At 40.1% G+C, this 25180-nt stretch overlaps 1 protein-coding gene across 7 annotated transcripts in view; it reads right to left on the bottom strand.

The window, feature by feature from the left end:
* FUT8 (fucosyltransferase 8) overlaps positions 1-25180 on the bottom strand; it is a 291206-nt gene that overhangs the window by 104021 nt on the left and 162005 nt on the right. For 5 of the 7 annotated variants that reach the window (XM_073348346.1, XM_073348343.1, XM_073348347.1 and 2 more), the window contains one exon: positions 21496-21919. The exons of 1 other annotated variant lie outside the window; for it this stretch is intronic. In XM_073348346.1, the coding sequence (XP_073204447.1) occupies positions 21496-21704 (209 nt within the window). In that variant the 5' untranslated portion in view covers positions 21705-21919. Of the gene's footprint in view, positions 1-21495; positions 21920-25180 lie in introns of those variants that run through there. One more of the 7 variants, XM_073348348.1, reaches the window with a different exon arrangement.

Raw genomic sequence — 25180 nt, 5'->3', positions numbered from 1 at the left:
GAGTCCAGCAGGGTAAGTCCGGCGTCCAGTACCATTCAATATTTTCATTAATGACTTGGATAATGGGGTGGAGATTATTTTTTCTAAAATCTGCAGATGACATCAAGCTGGGAAGGGTTGCAAACACTTTGGAGGACAGGACTAGAACTCAAAAGAACATTGATAAATTACAGGATTAGTCTGAAATCAAAAAGATAAAATTTGGTAAAGACAAGTGTAAAGCTTTACGCTTAGGAAGAAAAAATTAGATGCACAAATACAAAATAGGAAATAACTGGCTCGGCAGAAGTACTGATGAAAAGGATCTGGGGGATTATAGTGAACCAAAAGTTGAGTATGAACCAACAATGTGATACAGTTAAGAAAAAGGCTAATATTTTGGGATGTACTAACAGGAGTCGTATCTAAGACATGGGAGGCAATTGTTTTACTCTGCTCAGCAGTGGTGAGGCCTCAGGTGGAGTACCATGCTCTGTTTTGGGCACCACACTTTAAGAAAGATTGGACAAATTAGAAAGAGTCCAGAAGAGAGCAACAAACATTGTAAAAGGGTTTTGAAAATCCAGCCGAGGAGGAAAGGTTAAAAAAAACTGGGCATGTTTGGTCTTGAGCAAAGAAGACGGCGGGGGGGACTCGATAACAGTCTTCATATGTTAAGAGTTGTTATAAAAAGGATGGTGATTAATTGTTCTCCATGTCCACTGAAGGTAAGACTGTCAGGGATAGTCTAGGGAAGGTATACATGGTCCTGCCTCAGTATGGGGATTTAAACTAGACGAGCTCTTAAGGTCCCTTCCTGCTCTATATTTCTATGATTCTATGTTGAGGTGCCTTGATGTGAGGCACCAATATCCAAAACACCAAACTTTAAAGATGCTGGGGTGTAGGGTACTGAGCTCCTGAGACATCACAGTGAGATCTGCAGAGGCACCAGAGTATTTGAACTTTTGAGGAGCCGGAACACCAAGACAGCGAGTTACTGAGCTGCCGAGTTCTATAAACATTGGAGTCCTGAGCAGCCAAAATGCAGAACTCCACAGATATCAGTTTTCTGAGCCCCTGAGATGCTTCAGCTCTGATCTCCACAGGCAACAGGGCACCCGGCTCTTTGACATGTCAAAGGCACAGGAATATCAATTACCACTGGTGGTGGATCAACCCTAAGGGTGAGAGGACTTAAACCTGCACTTGAGACACTTGGTGCCGAGTTTTTTGAAGCAATCAAGGTGCTTTGCTGCTCAACCCACCAATCACCACTGGCATTAAGGCTCTGAAAATCCCAGATACTGCTCTGTTCTGTTCAGAGGCACCAGAGTACCTAAGGTGACAAAGCACTGACCTCTGGATGTTCCAGAATGCTGAGGTTTGGAGCCATCAAGGTGCCAAATTTCCAAGGCACTGAGGTGTGAACCACCCATGTTGCCAGGTTCAAATCTCTAGTGGCTCAGAAGGTAAAATCCAAAATAGGCACCAGGGAACCCAAGGCACTTGAAGCACTGAGCTCCTGAGCATCAGGATTCTCCATTCCCCATAAATATTATTACAGCACCCGATGTATATTGCTAAATTATTACGATTTATAATTTAAGTGCTGACTGTGTGGTCAGCACTGTACAAGATAACTTTTATATAAGTGAAAAGAGATAATCAAAGTTTTGGTTTTTTTTCCTGTTTTTGCCTACTGGAAGGGAGGATTCATAGCCATCTTATTTAGTAGTAGTAGTAGTAGTAGTAGTAACAATAGTCTAAAATGAACCAGGATGCAATATTTCACAGACGTCAACTGACTATACAAGAATACAAATAATTTCCTTTTGGACATCATTCAGATAACCCTTTCGAATCTCTATCACAAGATTTGAAACATCAAAAAGTAGCAAATCCAGGCATTACTGTTAATAGTGCAAACGACTTCTACTGTACAAATGTTTTAGAGACAAACTTACTTCAAACCAAAACTGAAGGGTAGAGCCAGCCACAGACTCAGAAAATAGGTACGGAACCAGCCAAAACAGGAACTGCTGAACTGGAAGGAAGGGAGTAAAATGGGACCAAGTTGGGGCCACCTTTACCCCTACACCCACCCCCAGAACCTCTCTGAACCCAGAACTGTGGAAACTAAACACAGCCACAAACACACTGGCGCCTCCCCTCACCTGCCATGTGTACTTGAGAGAAAATGTAGAGAGGAGCCACCCACAGACTCCAGCCAGTAGGGGCAGATGCAGCCAAAGCAGGGACCATTGATCCTCTGGACTTTCAGTAAATGTACAATTTTGACTGGACTTTCTCTGGCCTTTGGTGACTAGTTGTTCATTCCAACCCTCTCCTTCCTCCCAGTCTCTTCACCTCAGCTTCACTCCACATCTGCTTCTCTTACCCTCTTTCTCCTCACTCTGTCCCTCTCACCCACTTCCCTTCCCTATCCTAAGTAAACCCACCCCAAATAAAAATCAATGAACTAACATGTTTGGCTTAATGGAAAAAAACATGAGACGATATGAGGGAATACAACCCATTCAGGGGGAAAAAATATGACAGAACAGAAGAGAAAGAAAAACATTTGGAGACAAAATGGAGGAAGGAAAATCAACATCAAAGAGAGATTGGAAAGATTAGATAACCCCACTCTTCACATTACCTTTCTAAACTACATACACATCTTCCATGGTTCAACTTTAATTGATTTCAGTAAAAAATATTTTCTCTGTAGTTTTCTTGTATATTGCTCTCCTCTCATTGCTTCTCTGTTCTTCCTTTTATTTGTCACTTAGTTCCTCCAGTCTCCCTTTGTCCTCCCCAATTTGTTTCCCTGTTAATAACAAGTTATCAGTACTGAGGAAACCATAACATTGAAATGATCTTCTACAATAAGGAATTAAGAGAACCACTATTGAGTGATCAGATGCTTCTCCAAATAAAACTTTAGAGTTGCAAAACTGACTTGAAAATATCATGAGAAAAGCCTCTCGGAGTTTTGGTACTTTCATTTCTGGCAGGAACTAGAAAGTGTAGAAAGGAGCAAAGATTAAATAATGAACAATGTATATAAAACTTTTCAAACTTTACCAATGTCTTGATTTGGACAACAGGATAAAGTTCAAGTTAATTTTTATTTTCTTCTGATGATACAGCAAAAGATCAAAACTAATTGGTGAATAATTAAACAAGCTCAGTGGTCTATAAACATGTACCATGGACATGCTGGAACACTTTATAATAGATAGAAATGTCCTGAAGACTGTAGTTTGTTGTTAAATGCATATAAAAATTAAATGTTTTTTATCTTACAGGATTAAAAACAAGATGTAAAGATTTTTAAGCCATATGGGAAAGAAAGATTTAGTCAATATCTCAGTGAGCCTTAAATATAAATAAGTGATTACTAACTTGACCTTCAATTTCTAATGCTTTTTAAAATGTGATTCAACAGCTAGAAATTTTTCAAAAAATGCAGCCAAAAAACATTGTACTTCCAGAAATTTGGGATAGCATCAAATACTTTTACACTTACAGTAAATTTTTCTAAATGTTGATGTTACCAAGTAAGAGCATAATAAATAACCTTAAGATATGCACCCTTTTATCTCTCACATTATCCTCTTAACAGAATACAATAGGTGGTAGAGAGGATGAAGCAAAGCATTATGATGAGGAAGTGCAAAGCAAGATAATGTTTTATTGTCTTCAAATGAAAATTGGCAATGCACCACTAGGAGATGGGACACAGTTTTGAAGCTTAATTTTAACTTGCCAGCTTCCAAAAACATTTTTCTGCTTTGAAGCTTTTCAGTCTTCTACTGTACTCACTCACCCAATGATTTTCCCCATGATGAACAGACTCTTCTGAGACAGTAATTTTCCTCAATGATCAAAAGAATAATCTTAAAAACGTGCTTATATAGTAGTCAGGGACTGGCAGCCAGTAGAACTGGTAAGATGGCTGTCAGTTCTTCACCAAACTCTGGTAACAGATGTCTGAAGCTTCAAAACCAGGCAATCTGTTAAGGTTTGATAAAACTTCTCTGGTATAAATGGTGACATTCACTTGACCAACATCTCAGACCACTCTAGATGTCTATTGTTCTTCAGTTGTTCTGCTCAATGTCCTGTATCTAAATAGGAAAAAAATTAGAAGCAGGAAATACTGTTTCCAAGTACAAATTCTTTTAATGTTTTATTATAAGACCACTATCTACTAGTGACTTATTTGAACTTATTAAATCTATTTGGATTGACAGTTGAAAATCTGAAGATCACCGCAAATAAAAGTATTGTATGTTGATGTGCATTCCCAAGAACCCATAATTTAAATGGTTCAATAGTCTGCTTCTTCAATTCTGTCTTAGTTTTTGTCACAGATATTTTTCTTAAAAGATATTGCTGTTCCAGCAACAACATCAACTGGATTAAAGACACTATGGCTCATTGATTAGAATACAAATGCATAATATGACTGCAGCTGACTAAAGGCTTTGCTACATAGTAAATAAAAACATAGTACTTTTACAGCATTTTGCATCAATAGCTCTCAAGGCTTTATAAAAGAGTTGTATTATTCCCATTGTATAAATGGTGAATTGAGGCACATAAAGGTTAAATGACTTGCCCAAGATCACTAAGCATGTCAGTGATAGAACCCAGAATAGAACACAGGTCCCCTAACTCACAGTCCTACATGCACTATATACTTCCTCCATAAAGCAAGGTTTCTCCAAAAGAAAAAGTCTATTGTGTATATTCAAACTTTGCCAGAATATAAGCAACTAAATATTTCAGAAAGCTGCTGTGTAGAAGCATATGTCATCCAGTAATGTAAAATAATCACTATGATCATACTACCTATAGCTATCTTCCGTTATAAAAATTGCCTTTTGGATCATCATCAAATAAATAATGATCCAATGATTTACCCACCTTTTCAATAAGGATAAAAGTGGTGCTGGAGTATTTCCATCAAAAACTTTAGGCCCAATATCTAGACAGTTTGTTATACTTGGTGCAAATATAATTTGTTTTAGTGACAATATAGAAGGAAGGAAGGAAAAAGTCCAATAAGAGCTTAGATACACCATAAGATGCACTTGAAGCATGCATGGCAAAGTTCATATTACCGATGTGGAGGCAATTCCTTACATTTGCATCTGTGATGATTACTGGTCCCTGAGGATCCAGGAAAGGCACTCCTATGGAAAGATCATGAGGATGCTTCCATCATATAGGAAGACCTGGAGTACTGAAGTTGGGATGCTCTTAGTCTGTAGGACCTTCATGTGGGGTTCACTGAGATAGGAGGAGGAGAAGCAGGGCCAAATGTGCTTCCTAGCCTACAACCAAATCTATGAAGGGTTACATGACACAAAGCATCTGGAGGATCTGTTTGATCAGATAGTCATCTGATTTCCCAATGTGAGCTACTGAAAGAAAGGCCTTCTTAATTCTAGGGTAGGTTGAAGACAATTCAAGTGGACCTATTTCTGGGAAAGGACAAGTTTACTCTCCTTGATGTTTGTTTATTTTAAAAAAAGTCCCAGGCAATTAAGAGCTCCACTGACTTCTGAACTCCGCCCCCAAGCCTCCAGAATTGACAGAGCCTTTCAAGACACTTTCTCAGAGTCCTCTATAAGATAAGACACAACTTGCTCTATAAGCAAGTGAGCTGGGGAGGCTCTTTCTCTCTTGGAAGCACCCACCCACCTCAGAGCTTTCTTGCCACAGAAAGGATCGATGTCACTCCATAGTCTATGCAATGCATTGCTTGCTACTTCAATCCTACTATCACTGGCCACAGCTGCAGGAACCTGTCTCACCATGAAGGTTTCAGTGTTGTTGTAGCCAAGCCATGCTAATTCCAGGATATTAGAGAGTCAAGGTGGGTGAGGTAATGTTTTATTGGATCAACTTCTGCTGGTGAAGAAACAAGCTTTTGAACATTCACCTTGAAGAAGCAGATAACTGAGGCTAAGAAAGAAGGTGCTGCTGATAGGAAGGATTCTGCCAAAAGTCTAGAAACCAGGTAGAGAGTGGAGCTGCCTTCAACAGTGTAATTAGGAGCAACAGCTCAGTGTGGGCTCCTCACACAATGCAAATTTGATAGCAACTGTAACACAGTACAGCAAAAGAGAACACAAGAAAACTATGAGTGTCAACACAACAATATATTGCAAAAGGGAACTCAGGGACAGAATAGGAGGCAGGGAGATTGGGAAGTACTCATTCACTCTTGAAAAAATTAGAAATGACAGAAAAGTAATCATGCAAGCTTTTCTCCTTCCATCCTCCCATTATGTAGTCTTCTAGATAACACAGTGGCAGACTTACTTGCCATTCTCAAGTCATGCATGATCCTCTTTACTGATTCAAACAGAGTTCAAGGTATACTATAATCTCTGCAACTAATAATGATATAGTGTTACATAAAATTTTGATTATTTCTCACTCAACTTCCTTCATTTTTACCTTCAAAAAGGATCTATGAAACTTATACTAATAATAATAAGTGGTCATGATCTGGCAAGTGTTCATTCAATTCTACTGAATTCTTCCTGGAAATAGAACAGTAAGTACTCAATTTATAAGGAAGTCAGTTTTGCAAATATTTTGTAGTATGGGGATTGTCTGGGTCACTTTACAAATAAAACCAGATTTGTCCATATCAATGTTATCTATAAACATGTAAAACTGTATATCTATCCCAAATGTTACAGATGATGAGATTAATTGTGTGCATAGTTTCTGATAGACAGAATAAAATGCCTTTTGTATTCATCTTCTGCCAGGCTAATATGCTCTTGTAGCATTTTAGAGATTCACAAACAATCTTTATTGAGCACCATATTGACAGAAGAAAAAACACAGTAACTTTTCACTCAGGTGCTTCCAAAGGCAATGAAGCAAAGCTTCAAATGAAGCTTCTGTCCCACTTGGTGCACTAGGATGGGGGGAGGGAACTGTATGCTGGGGTCTCATGCCGCATCCGGAGAGAATGACATGGGGGTTTGTTCGGGGAAAGCCCACCCTGACTCTCATCACTCTCCTTTCTCCCTCCCCACCCCACTTACAGCTGCTGTGGCAGTTCCCAGCATTCCCAGTGCAGTGGCTGCTGCTTTTACAACTCAGCTAAATTTGCATAGAATTTCACAGGACAAAGAAATGTTACTGCTATAGCCTCAGAGGTTTCTCCCTTCTGAATATCAAAGGCCTTCTGCAAATAATAGAAGTGGGGAGGTTTCTCAAAGAAAAGGTCACAAGAACCCTTTATAATGGAAAACGTTAGGTAATCTAAATATAGGAATAACTACCAGCACTAAGCCCCAGTTTTCTTCAGTATCCAAATGTATACTTTCTCGTTCCAATCACCACCAATCCCTGGGGGACCCCACTCAGTCTCTTTTCATATTGACAATTAGTTTCTGATATCTACACTTTGCTTCCTAGCTTTTAAATACTTTCAAAGCTCCTTGACAAGAACTTACCTTTCACCCCATGGTAACCAAATTACCTTCAGACCTTAACAGATATAGATATAATTTAATTTATTTCATACATGACACTACCAAAATCACCAAGATAAGCTACAAAGATTCTGCAGAATATTATCCAGGAACCTTACAGAACCTAAGGTCAGAAAATCAAAAGGGCTATAGAAATACTGTTTTGTACATTCTGTTAGTGTGTATTATCTTTTAAGCTACAACGTACTTCTGTATGACTATACCATACTATTGCTTTAGCATTCAACCAGTGAACTGGAGAATAAGAAGGGGATGCAAAATATAAAGTCTCTCTCTCTCTCTCACACACACACACACACACACACACACACACACACACACACACACAGAGAGAGCATAGAAAAAGAAAACTGAGAAGGAACAAAAAGGAAAGTGACAGAACATGAAAGGAGAAAAATATGAATTGAAAATGTTTTTTTAATGGCAAATGTGCTAGGCATAGTACAAGGAGACACAGATGTTCCACAGAATGCCAACCTATCAATCCATCAAAAAGGGGCACTCCAACAACAACAAAAAGTGTGGCAACTAGGCAAAAGTAATCATGTCACCTTCCCCACCCCTCACTATCGTGAATGGCACAGCTGGATACAATACTGAATCATCTACAATCCCAGGAACCGTCCTCCCACAAATTCACAATCCTCCTGACTAAGGGCTTGTCTACACAAGAAAGTTTTACTCGTTATAATGTATAGTTAAACAGATATAGTTATACGAGTTGTGACCCAAGAATCCCATAATGCTACCTTGCAAAAGCGGTCCGTAGGGGTTACAGGGTTCTCCTCAGTCTGGCATATACGTTCTAGTTCAGCAAAGAATGTCATGTGACATCTCAAAATAAAATGGTTTCACACTAGTCATCGATATGATTGTGAACTCGTGTATGAATGTTATACAAGGAGTTATGTACATACGCTGCACATTATGTTCTTTAGGTTTGGGTCTAGTCACCAGAAAAGGTGAAAAATAGGTATTTTTGTCAGACAAGAAATGTTAATCTATCTGGTTGTTTACATGTAAACTAAGTATTGTATGGTTCACAATGGTCTCGTCTCATCAGTCTAATCTGAATGCTAATGAAGAATTGTAAAAACTTCCAAAGAAAAGTAATAGGAAGATGCAAGGGTGGGGGAGAAAACCCTAGCTTGAGGTGCACATCAAAGATTTGTTACATTTGAGGGACACAAAATACCCTGTCATCCTTCACTTAGGAGGTAAATGGACAGCACGTTTTCTTAATGAAAGAGGAGTCTCAACCAGACTGGAGAGAGCTTTGGGTGAGAAAATCTCCTTTAGACAAGACAGTAACTCGTCCTAAGGGAAAGGTTGTATAAGTCCGGACATAAGGTAAAGATGCATCATGGTACGCAGGAATAGAGGCCTTGGTGTGTGTATCAGTGTGAATGAGGGTCGCCGAAAGATGTCCAGAGCACCCTGCAAAGCCAAAAGGCTTGTGACCGGGACTGTCTCTAACACAAGCCCAGTGGACAACCCCTCAGTACCAGTACATTAACCTTTTTGGGGGCGGCAACACAGTTCCCCAGCACCGCTCTGTATCTGATCTTGCTGCACAATCAATAAGTTCGGATGGCATAAGCCCAAAAGGGACAGATAGCCTCACGGACAGTCCTCCTCCGATACCCCAATAGAGATTTCAAAAGGTCTCTCACCTCTATTGTGGTGCCATGGGGTTCGAAGGGGAACAGTCCGCAGCAGCTGCTGTTGTCTCTGCAGGTGTTGCCATCCTGGATGAGCCCCCAAATTGTCAGAGAAAAACATAGTTCTCACTCTCAGGTTGGGTGCAGCAAGTCAGATACACTTTATTATCTCAAGCAATTGCACAGAGGGAGGGAGTGCACTAGGACACAGGGTTTCCCCCACCTAGGCAGGTCTCTCCAAGATAAACAATTAGAGCAAGTGTTTATACCCTTCCCCACTATAGTCTTGAAAATGCCCCACATCTGGTCTCAAGCATAAAGAGAAACAAAGTTATAAAAATATATATTAAATGTGAATGCATCCTATTGGGGCACAGCAGAGCAGTGGCGGCTGTTAAGGAAGTCAAGTAAGTTTATCTGGTTCCATTTCTCTGCTTTTTCATTGGTATTAATGGATGCAGCAGGTAGGCAGAGTTGTAGGAAAAAATAACTAGTGTGTTAGTAGCCCTGTCCTGGTTTCCTTTTTTCAGCATCTGGTGCCACACTAAATTAGATGCCTCCTGACGTCTGACTCTCTTTCTCCAGTTCTACTCAGACTACAGCCTTCCTGTTTTTTAAACAAATTAAAAACAATAAATTTTCCATCCCACACAAAATAGTCTGTTTTGTGTGATTGTATTCATGCACTGGGCACAGCTGTCAAAGGGAAGTCTTGCAGGGCAGATGAATCCAGTCAGGCACACTGAGCAAACATTTGGTAAACTTTCTGCTGCATCCTGGAGAGCAGGAGAACCATGTGATTCTACCCTGACAAAGATGAAAGCAAAAGACCTGTCACCTCAAGGGATTACGCTCAGACACAAAGGGGTCAAAGGTGTAAATAGCTCTTAGATGTGACATAAACCATCTAAAGTCTGCAGCATCCCACTACTTCAGGCTGCAGTAGATTTCTCCTCAGCAGCAGCAACGTTTTGGTTCGACATTTCATCATCAGAAGCTGTACTGGAATACACAGGAACCCCTGTGACATCACATTCTTGTGCACCAGTAATGGTAAGGATATCATTTTTTATAGTAGTCTGATGTTTTCACCGGTGACTCCACATTCCCATTGCTTCATGGGATGGTCAAACTACCAATGATGAGAAAAAATTCTGAATTCTTCAGAAACAAGTTGGGGTCTATTGTTAGCAAATACAGTGTTCAGAATCCCATATCTTGCAAAATCTTTCATTTGCTAATCACTTCCTAACTCTCATATCAGGCAGAAAGAAAAGGAGTACTTGTGGCACCTTAGAGACTAACCAATTTATTTGAGCATAAGCTTTTGTGAGCTACAGCTCACTTCATCAGATGCATACTGTGGAAAGTACAGAAGATGTTTTTATACACACAAACCATGAAAAAATGCGTGATTATCACTACAAAAGGTTTTCTCTCCCCACCCCCCCCACCCCACCCATTCTCCTGCTGCTGGTAATAGGTATCAGGCAAAGTATTCCAGAAGTTGGAATAGTAAGGTTTTCCTTGAGGGTAAATAAATTCACTGCAATTGCCTTCCACACCCTGATAAGAAGCTCATGTATCATTAGACTCCCGCTATTGGTTGCTACAAGAGTGACATCTCTCACACTTTTACATATAGGACCACAATTGTGCATTCATTCCCCAACAGTAAATAAATCTTGAACCTAACTCATCCTTCAGTTCCACTAATCAATTCTACACTAGTCCATGGCAGATATTTTAATGCAGATAAGAGCAATGTGGACGCAGCTCTAACTTGAGACAGATGAGTCTGGTCTCCAGAGATCCTTATGTTGGTTGGGGATAGTCAGAGCACAGCAAGCTCTGGGCACATCTCCTGACCCTCCCTCCCCCCTGAATTAAGGGTTGCAGGAGGAAGACACAGGAGCCAGCTGAACCAGCCTGTGCTGACTGGGAATCCTAAGAATCTCCTGCAGGGGACTTGAAGGGATTAAATGTATTTATAGAAGTGGGAATCTGCTCTGATAGCTATAGAAAGGTTTTGCCAAATTTTTGTGCTACTAATCTGGATAGAAGGCCACAGAAGGCAACTGAAGGATTTTATGAACAAATGAACAATTGGTTTACCTTGTTTTTCTGCTTAGTTCAATACATGGCTTAATGGATTAAAAGACCCAGCTTTTCGCAACCAAAGCAAAACAAGTTGGTTTGTTCATCAATAAGGGGGAGACAAATATATATATATATATAGCTATCAATATCCCAAAAGCAACTATCAGAGTAGACGGAGAAACACTAGAAGTATGTCATTTTACCTATCTAGGGAGTGAAATGTGCAATGATCGTTACACCATGCTAGACGTCAAGCAACAAATAGCAAATCACTTTCATCAACCTGAAAAGTAACATTACTGACATTTACACAAATATATAAATTTTTAACATCAGCATTGTGTCTCCTTTTGATGGAGCAGAGTCATGGAAATCTACAACTGAAACTGATAAGAACAACTCATTCCAAAGTAGATTTCTGCAAAAGATCTTCAGCTTTCACTTCAGAATTAATTGCAACATTGGAAATTCTAAGGAGAGCAAACCAACCTATGCCATCAAACATGGTAAGAATATGATGATAGACATTCAGGATATGCTTTAAAGATGCTACCAACATGACTTCCACATCAAGTGATAATATGGATACCATCTGGAAAAAGGAAAAATAAGGCGACCAAGAGAAACATTTCACAAAGAGAAAGAAACCAAATCCATCAACATGACATTCAGAAGCCTAAACAGACCAACAAAAGACCAAAATAAGTGACGGAAACTGATGGATACTCTGTGCATCTAAGGTTGCGGGCGGATAAAGAAGAATATAGATAGTATTCTCAGAGTACTTGCAAGATTATAATCTATTTTAGACAGTGAAACGGAAACAGTTTAGGTATATCAAGGTATTGAGAAGCAAAGAAATAAAGGAAAATGTTATTCTTGTGTAATTTTAAATGCTATGCGCTACTGATAGGAAAGGACAGTACTATCATCATGGCTAGCCATCCATCACAAGACTAACACCCCATAAATTAAGGTCTAATAGTTTGCAAGAGGGAAGAAAAAATATTTTTATATGTTTATAATTACCATTGATATATTTCAGTGGCAATCAATGGATCAAAGTAGTGAATTCTAGCTTTGACCAATATCAGATAGAGAGGCTATATTTAAGAGTTCATACATGGAGAAAGAATACTGCTCCTTCAGTATGGTGGTTGGGGACTCTCTCCTCAGGGGGACTGAGTTATCTATCTGCCGCCCCGACTGGGAAAACCGAGAAGTCTGCTGCTTGCCAGGAGCTAGGTTTCACGATCTGACGGAGAGACTGCCGAGACTCATCAAGCCCTCGGATCGCTACCCCTTCCTGCTTCTCCACGTGGGCACCAATGACACTGCCAAGAATGACCTTGAGCAGATCACTGCAGACTACGTGGCTCTGGGAAGAAGGATAAAGGAGTTTGAGGTGCAAGTGGTGTTCTTGTCCATCCTCCGCTTGGAAGGAAAAGGCCTGGGTAAAGACCATCGAATCGTGGAAGTCAACTGAATGGCTATGCAGGTGGTGTCGGAGAGAAGACTAAGCTGTTCTCAGTGGTGGCAGATGACAGCACAAGAAGCAATGGTCTCAAGTTGCTGTGGGGGAGGTCTCTAGGTTGGATATTAGGAAACACTTTTTCACTAGGAGGGTGGTGAAGCACTGGAATGTGTTACCTAGGGAAGTGGTGGAATCTCCTTCCTTAGAAGTTTTTAAGGTCAGGCTTGACAAAGCCCTGACTGGGATGATTTAGTTGGGGATTGGTCCTGCTTTGAGCAGCAGGTTGGACTAGATGACCTCCTGAGGTCCCTTCCAACCCTGATATTCTATGGTTCTATGATTCTATGGCTAATGTTTTTTCCCCCACACATAATACTGTTGAAAGGACCAGAGGAAATATAAGCACAGTACTTCTTCCAGAGTAGCAGCCGTGTTAGTCTGTATTCGCAAAAAGAAAAGGAGTACTTGTGGCACCTTAGAGACTAACCAATTTATTTGAGCATAAGCTTTCGTGAGCTACAGCTCACTTCTCTAAGGTGCCACAAGTACTCCTTTTCTTTTTACAGTACTTCTGATTCTTTCAATCCCACTTTCCCTTCCTACACTCAGAAAAAAATTCAACATTTTAGGATACTTTTCCTAAATGTATAATACTCTCAGAAGCATTAGGAAAAACGTCAATAGGTTAGGTAGTTGCCTTCAAAATTAGTGTCTTTAATCTAAAAAAATGACAGCTTCAGACTTCTAGACTTCTTTCCAACTCTAGTCTATATGCCTTTTCTTCAAAAGACGTTCTTACAACAGATTGGTTATCTGACCTAATTATACAGATATTTGAAGTCATATTAGATAGTCTATCACATGCTATGATTAGCGCACAAAATGTACAATTAACTAATACAATTTTAAATAATATAATATAGATATCTGATTGATATTGATGAGGAAGACAAACTACATACTTGTCCAGGTCAGGAAGGGCTAAATGGTCAGTCCTAGAAATGTGAACTGTCAATCCTGCCCCACAAAACCTGCCATCAGTATCAATGCTTGAGGGAACAAAAAAGGCAGAAATAGAACCTCAGAGCAGAGCTGTCTTGACACAGGGATACTGGATCTGAAGCAGAAAAGACCTGGAGTGTGCAGTGAGCAGCCCTGAATTGGGAATCCTACAAGCAATCAAGCCTGGGGAGAAGGCTTAGATTGTATTAACTGATCACCAGACTGGAAGCTGGTGGTGCTGAGGGTCCAGTTATCATGGCCCCATTATGGGCAAACAGAGGGAGTTCTAACCAGTAATGTACATACTTGGTGCTTCAAAAGGGCTAACTTTCCCAAAGCTGAGGAAAACTAACTGAAATTGATAGGGAGAAAAAATTTAGAGAGAAAATCTGAATGAAAATTGAGGTGTTTAAGAAGAGTTTATTAGATGGCTAAAAAGTCACAATTTTACAGTCACTTAAAAGGACAACTATAATACATAACAAATGGAAAAACAGGAAGTAGACAGAAATCAACACATTCAAATTTATTGAATATATAAAATTGGAAAGAGTAAGTAAAGATATCATGGAAAAAATCCACAGCTGGCAGGGCCAAGGACACAAGAAGGAGCTTTTTAAATATATCAAGAACATAAGAACGAACAATGGTTTAGTCCCATTACTAGATGGAGATAGTAAAATTAGTAATAATGAAGAAAATACAGAAGTGTTCGATAAATATTTGTCCCGTCTTTGATAAGAAAAAAGATGTACTAATATCACATGAGGATGATGAGCTACTTTCCAGTCCATGAGTAAGGAGGATGTTAAACAACATCTAATAGAAATAAACATTTAAAGATCAGTAGGCTCAGATAACTTACATCCACGAGTCCTAAAAGAAATGGCTGAAATCTCTGGCCTCCTGACGTTAATTTTTAACAAATCTTAGAATCTAAATCTTCTCAATTTAGAAAGTTGAGAAGACTGGAAAAGTGCTAAAGTTCTGCCAATATTCAAAAAGGGCAAGCAAGATGATCCAGATAATTATAGACCAGTTAGCCTGATGTCAGTCCAGGCCAAAAAAATGGAAAAACTGACAGGATTCAATCAACACAAAATTAAAGGATGGGAATGTAATTAATTAGGGTTTTCAATTTTGGTTGGACATATTCCTGGAGGTTTCATCACATGCCATAATCTTTAATCTGGAGCTTTTTCGCCTTCCTCTGTATCATGGGGCACAGGTCACTTGCTGGAGGATTCTCTGCTCCTTGAAGCGTTTAAACCACGATTTGAGGACTTCAATAGCTCAGACATAGGTGAGAGGTTTTTCGCAGAAGTGGGTGGGTGAAATTCTGTGGCCTGCATTGTGCAGGAGGTCAGACTAGATGATCATAATGGTCCCTTTTGACCTTAGTATCTATGAATTAAAGACTAATCTTTAAGCCCTGGAGACTTCAGGACAGGAGGGTTGGCAACCCTAGAATTAATGCCAATTTTCACGGAAAACATCTTGCCAAACAAATCTGATTTTATTTTTGATAAGGTTACAAGTCTGGTGAAAGAGATAACCACACAGGTTTAATATATTTTGAATTTTGTAAGGCATTTGACTTAGTACTGCACAAGATTTTGGTTAAAAATTTACCCTACACACCTTCAATAAAGCATGAATTAAATGGATTAGGAACTAGCTAATTAGCAGATCACAGAAAGAAGTATTTAGCAGGGAATTATAATTGAATGGGGGTGTTTGTAATTGGGACCCACAGGGATTGGTTCTAGCACAACACTATTCAATATTTTTATGAACTATCTGGAAGTAAATGTAAGCCTGTGGTCTGAAGCTGTAGAAGGAAGGAGCTTTCTGCTGCCATCTATTGGTGAAGCATAGGAATAAACACAATAAGATGGACTTTATTTGCATATTAATAATGATCTCAGCGTGAATATTCTACTTGTTTTAATTAAACTTCATTTAAGTTTTGAGTATAGAGGTAAATGAAATGTTTCTATCCTTATTATGTTACAAAAAGGCAAAAAACTGCCTTTAGTGTGCTCTGAGTGATGAGGCACCAAAACCAAATCTCCAATTTTGCATGACTGAGGAATGGAGTTTGGACACAAGGGTTTCCTATCATGTGGCAAGGAGTGAATCTCTGGTGACAAGCACTCTGCTGAAGGGTTCTATATGCCACTGAACCCCCTCCACAGCTGGATCTTTGCTGAAGTTACAGAGGACCATGACAGAGCTGAGTGAACTCTGTTAAAGACCCCCTTATTCAGCACCACCAGAGCTATAATTACTATAGCTGGGTTAGATGGCACAGCCTGTGGACCAGATCCAGAGTAGGGATGGCACTGCAACAGTGTGACAAGAGATGGCATAGAGGCAAAACTGTGGAGAGAGACAACGCAGAGGTGACACCTACCCAGCACCAGCTCAGCTGAAATCACTTTAGCTGGGTTAGGCAGTGGACCAGTCCTAAGGTTTGTCCTATAAGGACTGGTTGGGCTATCTTTCAGAATAGCAAAATTAAGCTGACTGGTTTATAATTCCCTGGCTTGTTTTTGTTCCCCTATTTATAGATAGGCACTATATTTGTACTTTTCCTCTGGGATCTTGTCTGTCCTTTCTGAATTCTCAAAGATAATCACTAAAGGCTCAGAGATCTCTTCAGCCAGTTCCTTAAGTATTCTAGGAAGTATTTCATCAGGCCCTGCTGACTTGAAGATTTCTAACTTGTCTAAGTAATCGTTAACTTGTTCTTTTCCTATTTTAGCCTCAGATCCTACCTCATTTACACTGAGATAGTTTGCTCTTGTGCCCCTTATGTCCCTTTAATAAACTGCCAATTCTCCTGCACTCTTTTTTCCTTAGACTTGCTTCCCACAGAATCTTACCTACCAATTATCTGAGTTTGCTAAAGTCTGCCTTCTTGAAGTCTCTTGTCTTTATTCTGTTGTTTTCCCTCCTACCATTCCTTAAGCTCATAAACTCTATCATTTCATGGTCACTTTCACCCAAGCTGCCTTCCACCTTCAAATTCTCAATCAGAACGAAATTTATAATAGCCTCTCCCCTCGTCACTTTCTCCACTTCTGTAATAAAAAACTGTCTCCGATGCACTCCAAGAACTTGTTGGATAATCTGTGCTCTCCTGTATTACTTTCCAACAAATATTTGGATAGTTAAAGTCCCCCATCACCAGCAAGTACCATGTTTTGGATGATTTTATTCCTTGTTTTAAAAAAAAAAAGTGTCATCTTTCGTCTTCTTTCTGGTTAGGTGATCTATAGCAGACATTTACCAAGACATTACCCTTGGTTTTTTTTTTTTTTTTTTTTTTTTTTTTTACACCCCTTTTGTCCTTACTTGGAGACTTTCAACAGCTATGTCTCCACTTTTATCTCAACCTCAGTGCAAGAGTACACATCTTTGATATACAAGGCATCACATTCTTCTTTTTTCCCCTGCCTGTCCTTCCGGAACAAGCTGTATCCTTCTATACCAATATTCCAGTTAAATGAATTATCCCACCACGTTTCTAGGATGCCAGTTATGTCGTAATTGATTATTCACTAGTATTTCTAGTTCTTCCTGTTTATTCCCCATACTTCTTAACTTAGTATGCAGATACCTAAGATAGATTTCTCCTCTATTTTGCCTCCTCTCCTTCACTCTGCTGTGATTGCCAGGTTTTCCCCAGATTCTGACCATTCACCCAGGTTTCCAGGTTTTGGAATTACCTGTGGGCTTTTATCTCCTGCCCTAGACAAACCTAGTTTAAAACCTGTCTCACTAGGTTAGCCAGTCTATATTGGAAGATACTCTTCCCATGCAAAATTTTAATTCATGAATAAAAATATTTAGCTGTCATAGGTCAAAAACGGATCTCCATCTTCCCCTTTTCCTAGGAACTATTAAATAGTTGTAGTAAAACCCTTTTCCTTGATGCTGAGTGGAACTTGCTCCTAACACAAGGAGAGAGTCCACCTCATGTCCGAGGATTTCCTCTTAAGAGTGGTCCTGGAAGAGGAGCCAAGGTAGTGGTTTTGGAGGAGGTGGAGAAATAAATTTGATGGTGTAGCCAAAGTGCATGATATCTAGTATCCACTTGTCCATTTTGATAGCCCTCAATTTATAGGCAAAGTAAGGTAGGCAGTAATCAAAGGGGAATTTGGAAACAGGTGCAGATTACATCATTGTTTGGTCGCAACTCTTGAGAGTCCCAGTCATGCAAATCTCCCCACCAGGTTTCAGTAATACCAACGAGGTCAAATTTATGCTCATAAAGAGCAATTCCTGTTATTCTTGTTTATTACGAAGGCAACTAGCACTGGTGTATAGGCAATTACAGTTACTTGATTAGTCTATAAATACCTACATAGGAAGAAGATATCAGACATAAGGAGGCGCTTTAATCTAGCAGCAATAACAAGATCCAATGGATAGAAGTTGAAGTTAAAAACTTGTCCCTGGGTTAAACAGGGCTTCAGGGTAGGAATATCACTTCATTTCTTTAAAGCTGACAGCATGTTGCACACGCTGTTCCATTCAATCATAAAGATGACCAAAGAATTGGATTCTCTGTACTTTATGTGCTATGCATAATTTGTTCACAGATTAATTAAATTACAAATGAATTCTGCTACTTATCTAAAATGCTACTTTTCTAAAATGTGAACACTAACATTTCTTCAATATAGTACGTCTCGTCAATGTCAATTACGAGCAATCCAAATGCGTAGGAAAATATCTTTAATAGAAGGCATCTTTGTTATAACATAGTTAACACTCTACATTTTAAAATAAGGTAATTTTGTACTGTACAGATGTAAGGAGAGTCTGGATGAGCTCTCCCCTGACATCTAGTGGTGAGCTGTGGAAAAAGTCTTAAGAAGCTGATCTCATTTGCATGGACACACCAACCCTGCCTAGGTGCTCAGCATAATGGGACTGCTTGCCCAAATGATCACTTGTGGCTGGAGTTGGATCCCCAGGCTCCTTGTTATTCGGGCAGGAGTAATAAAGGGTTGTTATCCTTGTTGTGTGAACCAACGACAGCAGAACTGTACCTGGCATACCGCAATGGAGGGACTCGCCCTCAACTGAACAGCACTCGCTAGGCAAGGGGCATGGGTCACAAAGCCCAATGTACCTGGTGGTGTGGGCCTGGTTTAATGGTCCTAGACACCATTAGACCCTTCCTCTCTCCATGGTATAATAAAAGAGCTAATTTAGACTCAATTGAGAGTCTTGTTACATGCTGCAGAGCTGAAATCACTGCTACCTAGGTCTAAGTATTTGACCTACTTTGGGACAGTGTCTCTATTGCAAGAGACTGTCCAGTGTGCACCAGCAGTGAGGCTCCCCCACTAACAGCTGATATCATTGAGAGCTGAAATCACTGAGAACATAAGAACGGCCCTACTGGATCAGACCAAAGGTCCATCTAGTCCAGTATCCTGTCTTCTAACAGTGGCCCATGCCAGGTGCCCCAGAGGGAATGAACAGCACAGATAATCATCAAGTGATCTATCACTCGTTCCCAGCTTCTGGCAAACAGAGGCTAGGGACATCATTCCTGCCCATCCTGGCTAATAGCCATGGACCTATCCTCCATGGATTTATCTAGTTCTTTTTGGAACCCTGTTATGGTCATGACCTTCACAACATCCTCTGGCAAGGAGTTCCACAGGTTGACTGTGCATTGTGTGAAGAAATACTTCCTTTTATTCGTTTTAAACCTGCTGCCTATTAATTTCATTTGGTGACCCCTAGCTCTTGTTTTATGAGAAGTAAACAACACTTCCTTATACACTTTCTCTACACCAGTCATGATTTTATAGACCTCAATCATGTCTCCCCTTAGCAGTCTCTTTTCCAAGCTGAAAAGTCCCGGTCTTATTAATCTCTCCTCATTCGAAAGCCGTTCCATACCCCTAATCATTTTTGTTGCCCTTTTCTGAACCTTTTCCAATTCCAATATATCTTTTTTGAGATGGGGTGACCACATCTGCACACAACATTCAAGATGTGGGAGTACCATGTATTTATATAGAGGCAACATGATATTTTCTGTCCTATTATATATCCCTTTCTTAATTATTCCCAGCATTCTATTTGCTTTTTTGACTGCCACTGCACATCGAGTGAATGTTTTCAGAGAACTATCCACAGTGACTCCAAGATCTCTTTCTTGAGTGGTAAGAGCTAATTTGGACCCCATCATTTTATATGTATAGTTGGGATTATGCTTTCCAATGTGCATTACTTTGCATTTATCAACATTAAATTTCATCTGCCATTTTGTTGCCCAGTCACCCAGTTTTGAGACATCCTTTTGTAACTCTTCGCAGTCTGCCTGGGTCTTAACTATCTTTAGTAATTTTGTATCATCTGCAAATTTTGCCACCTCACTGTTTACCCCTTTTTCCAGATCATTTATGAATATGTTGAATAGGACAGGTCCCAGAACAGATCCCTGGGGGACACCACTATTTACCTCTCTCCATTCTGAAAACTGACCATTTATACCTGCGCTTTGTTTCCTGTCTTTTAACCAGTTACCAATCGACGAGAGCACCTTCCCTCTGATCCTGTGGCAGCTTACTCTGCATAAGAGCCTTTGGTGAGAGAACTTGTCAAAGGCTTTCTGAAAATCTAAGTACACTATATCCACTGGATCCCCTTGGTCCACATGCTTGCCCCCCTTAAAGAATTCCAGTAGATTGGTGAGGCATGATTTCCCTTTAACAAAATAAAACCTGAGAGCTATATTAAGTGTGTGTGGGGGGGCTGAAGACATCTTGGCAAGCAGGCAGCTGGGAGAGAGGCACGACCAGCAGGGCAGCTGGCGGAGAGGTGAGGCAAGCGGCCAGCAGGGCGGCTGGCGGAGAGGGCCAGAGCAGAGCCCTGCAGAGGCGTGGCAATCGGCTGTTGTGGCGATGAGCGAGTGCCCGAGCAATGCAGTGTCTAAGGTGCCTCCTTACCCCGCCTTCCACACAGGGTGGGAGGTGAACTCTGTGGATGAATCTCTGTACTCTGGGGCTGCACTGGCCAAGGACAGCAACTGTGAGTGGGGTACAGAGAAGGGATGGGCACGTTAAAGGGACTTTTGGGTTGCTGGACTTAAGACCCTGAGAGGAAAGGGACACTGCCCAACTTACTTGGGGGTGGGTCTTTTGCTCATGGTTTGTGTTTATGAACCTTAGTTGTGGTGTTTTCCTAAATTAATGCTAAGTTAATTCCCTCCTTTTATTAAAAGTTTTTGCTACACTCAGACTCTGTGCTTGTGAAATGGGAAGTACTGCCTCTTAGAGGTGCCCAGGGGGTGGTGTGTAATTGTCCCAGGTCACTGGGTGGGCACTTGAGCTGGTTTTGTATTGTATTGTTGAAAAGAAACCAAAAGATACTGAACCTGGCCCTTGTTGCTGCTGGCTCCGCATGGCAGAAGGGTTACATATATAGTCTCTAAAATGTCTTTCTGGGGAAAAGTCTGCATTAAGATAGATTACATTTGTCTCGATCCTGTCATACATCATCAGCATACATAGTAACTGTCATACAATTAATTTTTTTGAACATTTACTCACAATAAACCATACCACCATTTGCACCGAGGAATAACTGGGAAAAAATGCTTGTATGAAATCTGTTTTAATCTTGCAAATGTGTATAAACAATGGGATAAAAAAAACTTTAAAAAACTTTGAGACATCACACAGGTTCTCTGAATAATTTTTTTTAAACCTACCTGAGAGACTCTGCCATCCGCCTTAAGTCTTCATTTTGCTGTTTTAAACGTTCAAGCTTTGCAAGTATCTTGGATAGTTCACGGCTGGAGTGATCTGGGTGTTCATTGTCTCGTACCAAGTGTCCGCCTATATAAAATAGCAAGGTCCCCCAGGCAAAGAGGATGAGCATAATCCAACGCCAGGAACCAGTCCATGGCCGCATTTTCATATGCTCAGTTCACTGCAAAACTGTTTTAGCTCACAAAATAAACATTGTAATTCCTTAGTCTCCACAAAGATGGACAACTTCTGTTCCTCTGTTTCACCACATTATGCTTAAGACAAATTATAATCAGTGTTAGTCCTACAGCAATTCTTTGAGAGAGATCCTTATAATGTTGTATGTAGAAAGCTTTAGTATCACGTGCTTCTTCGTTTTATATTCTGTAAAAAGAATAAAACGAGTGTAATTAAGTAACATGACTTATAAATAATCGAATATATTGGACTGCAATTAAAGTAAATGTACATGCAAGAAAACGGGCAGATAAGATTTCTACCCCTTCATCAACTAAGGAAAGAAAACCTCTTAAGTTTTCACACTAAATCTACTGTGTTTATTAGAAATATGCCATGTGATAAAACAATCAGCTCCAGAACTAAAACAACACAAAGCATCATCAGCTCTTCCAAATAATAATGCTCACTAATTTGTCCAATACCATTTCACACACTACAAAGGGTTAAGTCATTGGTTTATCAATAAATCAGAATAGGCATTCTGCAGTAAATTTTGTATTATCTCAAATGGAAATGTAAGCATAGCTATTATTCAATTATACTATTTTTTCATCATCTATCCTTTCTCATTTTTATGAGCTCTCACTACTAGCTATCATTATTGTATTTGCCTTAGTACACAAGAGGTGGGTTGCCATTTTTATAGTAGACTACACTACTGACATGTAGATTGGCCAAGCAGCATCTATAACAGCAATTAAGCAGCTCACAAGCACTCCAAAGACTATAAGCAATAATTTATAAAATAACTATCCTCCATATGCATTCATCCTTAACTAGGTCTGTATTCTCAATAAATGTGGCAAGTTGCCTTCTCCCCTATAAAATATCTCATGTGCTTTGTATGAGCATAACAGGTCAACCTGCACTGGCTTCAAGTATGGAAATGTAAAATTAAACTACAAATCTTTATTTCTCATTTAAACTGCAACACAATCCAGCTTCATTATTAGGCCTTCCAATACTATTCACAAATGTTTCCTACAAAGAAACACTGAACTTTCAAAGGGGGTGGGGGGGACACTTCAAACAAATTAACACCCTATAGTTAAGCACAGAGGGAAACCACACCTGGTTCCAGACAGAAAGAAAAAAAGAAAAATCAGCTAAGTTTTTGAATGGTGTGAAGAATGCATAAGTACTTCATGTAATGCTAAAACATATGCAATGATGCATACCCACATATCTCCAAACAAAACCAGGTTTATGAAGCCAGTTCAAATTGTTAAAACTCATGTTTATTTATATACAAATTATATATGAGTTACATATGCAACTGTTAAAACCAAATTAAAAAGTACTACATTTGACATAAAAAGACCAAAACTATTTTATCCAAAGTGACCTTTTTAAAACATCTCTCAGTTAATTTTCTGCTTAGCAAAACACATAACCTCCTGGTTCTAACAATTTCCTTTATCTCACTGTATCCAGAACTGATATTTTAAAGTACTAATTAATAAGAAAGGCACACAATCATCTAACCCCACGTGTTACTCTTTCTTCCTTGTCTGCAACTGAAAATTTGTGCAGATTGTCAGGAATCAGTATTTCCTATGCAGTTGGGAGTTTTCTTTTGCCCTCCTTTCAAGTCTGTAAATCTGCCATCTAAACTAAAGCACCCTGAAACATTTCTCTAAACTCTTTTTTTACCTTCCTTCGATGATGGTCTCCTTGTGGCTCTTCAAGGGAAACTTCAAGGGAAAAGTCACCATTCTAAGTTGAAAGGAATGTTTTTTTCTACCATGCAATAACCTACATACTCATCCAGTAACAAAGGATATGTGGACAGCATTGGCTTCCAGATCCATGAAATTCAAGGTAACATGAAAATTACTAACTGCCACCAAAACCTGACAGAGCTTTCTCACCTTTTTTGAGAGTGTGGCTCAAAACCTTCATCTCAGACAACCAGCAGATGGCAGATCTGGACATACAGGATTAATAGTCAGTAGATAACAACTGAGTAACACTTAAATGAAAAAGATTTCTAGTAACCCTCTCAGCCTTTGTATCTAAGGGGTCTTTGGTGAGACAAATCAATGTGCAGATCAGTTTTCCTTGAACAAGACAATTTCAGAATCGCACATTAGGAGCCCATAATTTTCTAAACATTTCTAAGGCAACTTTATATATGTATTTTTTGTTCTGTCATGGCAAAGAGCAAATTGCATCTGGGGAGACATAGGCTGCTTCCACAAGCTTTTGGTTGTTCCTCCTTAGTAAGAGTGAATCAATAGGATCCAGTTTCCGTTCTGGTCCTTCAAACCTTATAGCTGCAAAGACATTCTTAAAGCAGTCCTACAATACTATATTAATTATTTTTATTACTGTAGTGCCTAGGAGCACTAGTCATAGATCATGACCCAATTGTGCTAGGCTCTGTACAAACCCAGAACAAAAAGATGGTCCCCTACCCCCCAAACAGTTCACAATCCAAGTATAGAATCATAGAATATTAGGGTTGGAAGAGACCTCAGGAGATCATCTAATCCAATCGCCTGCTCAAAGCAGGACCAACACCAACTAAATCATCCCAGCCAAGGCTTTGTCAAGCCGGGCCTTAAAAACCCTCTAAGGAAGGAGGTTCCACCACCTCCCTAGGTAACCCATTCCAGTGCTTTACCACCCTCCTAGTGAAAAAGTGTTTCCTAATATCCAACCTAGAGACCTCCCCCACAGCAACTTGAGACCATTGCTTCTTGTGCTGTCATCTGCCACCACTGAGAACAGCCTAGTTCCACCCTCTTTGGAACCCCCATTCAGATAATTGAAGGCAGCCATCAAATCCCCCCTCACTCTTCTCTTCTGCAGACTAAATAACCCCAGTTCCCTCAGCCTCTCCTCATAAGTCATGTGCCCCAGCCCCCTAATCATTTTTGTTGCCCTCCGCTGGACTCTCTCCAATTTGTCCACATCCCTTCTGTAGTGGGGGGACTAAAACTGGACGCAATACTCCAGCTGCGGCCTCACCAGTGCCGAATAGAGGAGAATAATCACTTCCCTCGATCTGCTGGCAATGCTCCTACTAATATAGCCCAATATGCCATTGACCTTCTTGGCAACGAGAGCACACTGCTGACTCATATCCAGCCTCCCATCTATTGTAATCCCCCGGTCCTTTTCTGCAGAACTGCTGCTTAGCCAGTCGGTCCCCAGCATGGGTGCATGGGATTCTTCCTTCCTAAGTGCAGAACTCTGCTCTTGTCCTTGTTGAACCTCATCAGATTTCTTTTGGCCCAACCTCCAATGTGTCTAGGTCTCTCCAGACCCTATCCCTACCCTCGATCATATGGAGGACAAGAGACAACAGAGTACAAGGATAGACAGAATACAAGGAAATAATGAGACAATATTGGTCAGCATGCTAGGCAATGGTCTCAACGCACCGGGAGCCTAACCATT

Source organism: Lepidochelys kempii, chromosome 6 (genome assembly GCF_965140265.1).
Source record: "Lepidochelys kempii isolate rLepKem1 chromosome 6, rLepKem1.hap2, whole genome shotgun sequence".
Classification (NCBI taxonomy): Eukaryota; Metazoa; Chordata; order Testudines; family Cheloniidae; genus Lepidochelys; species Lepidochelys kempii.
This window is presented reverse-complemented; position numbering and strand designations above follow the sequence as displayed.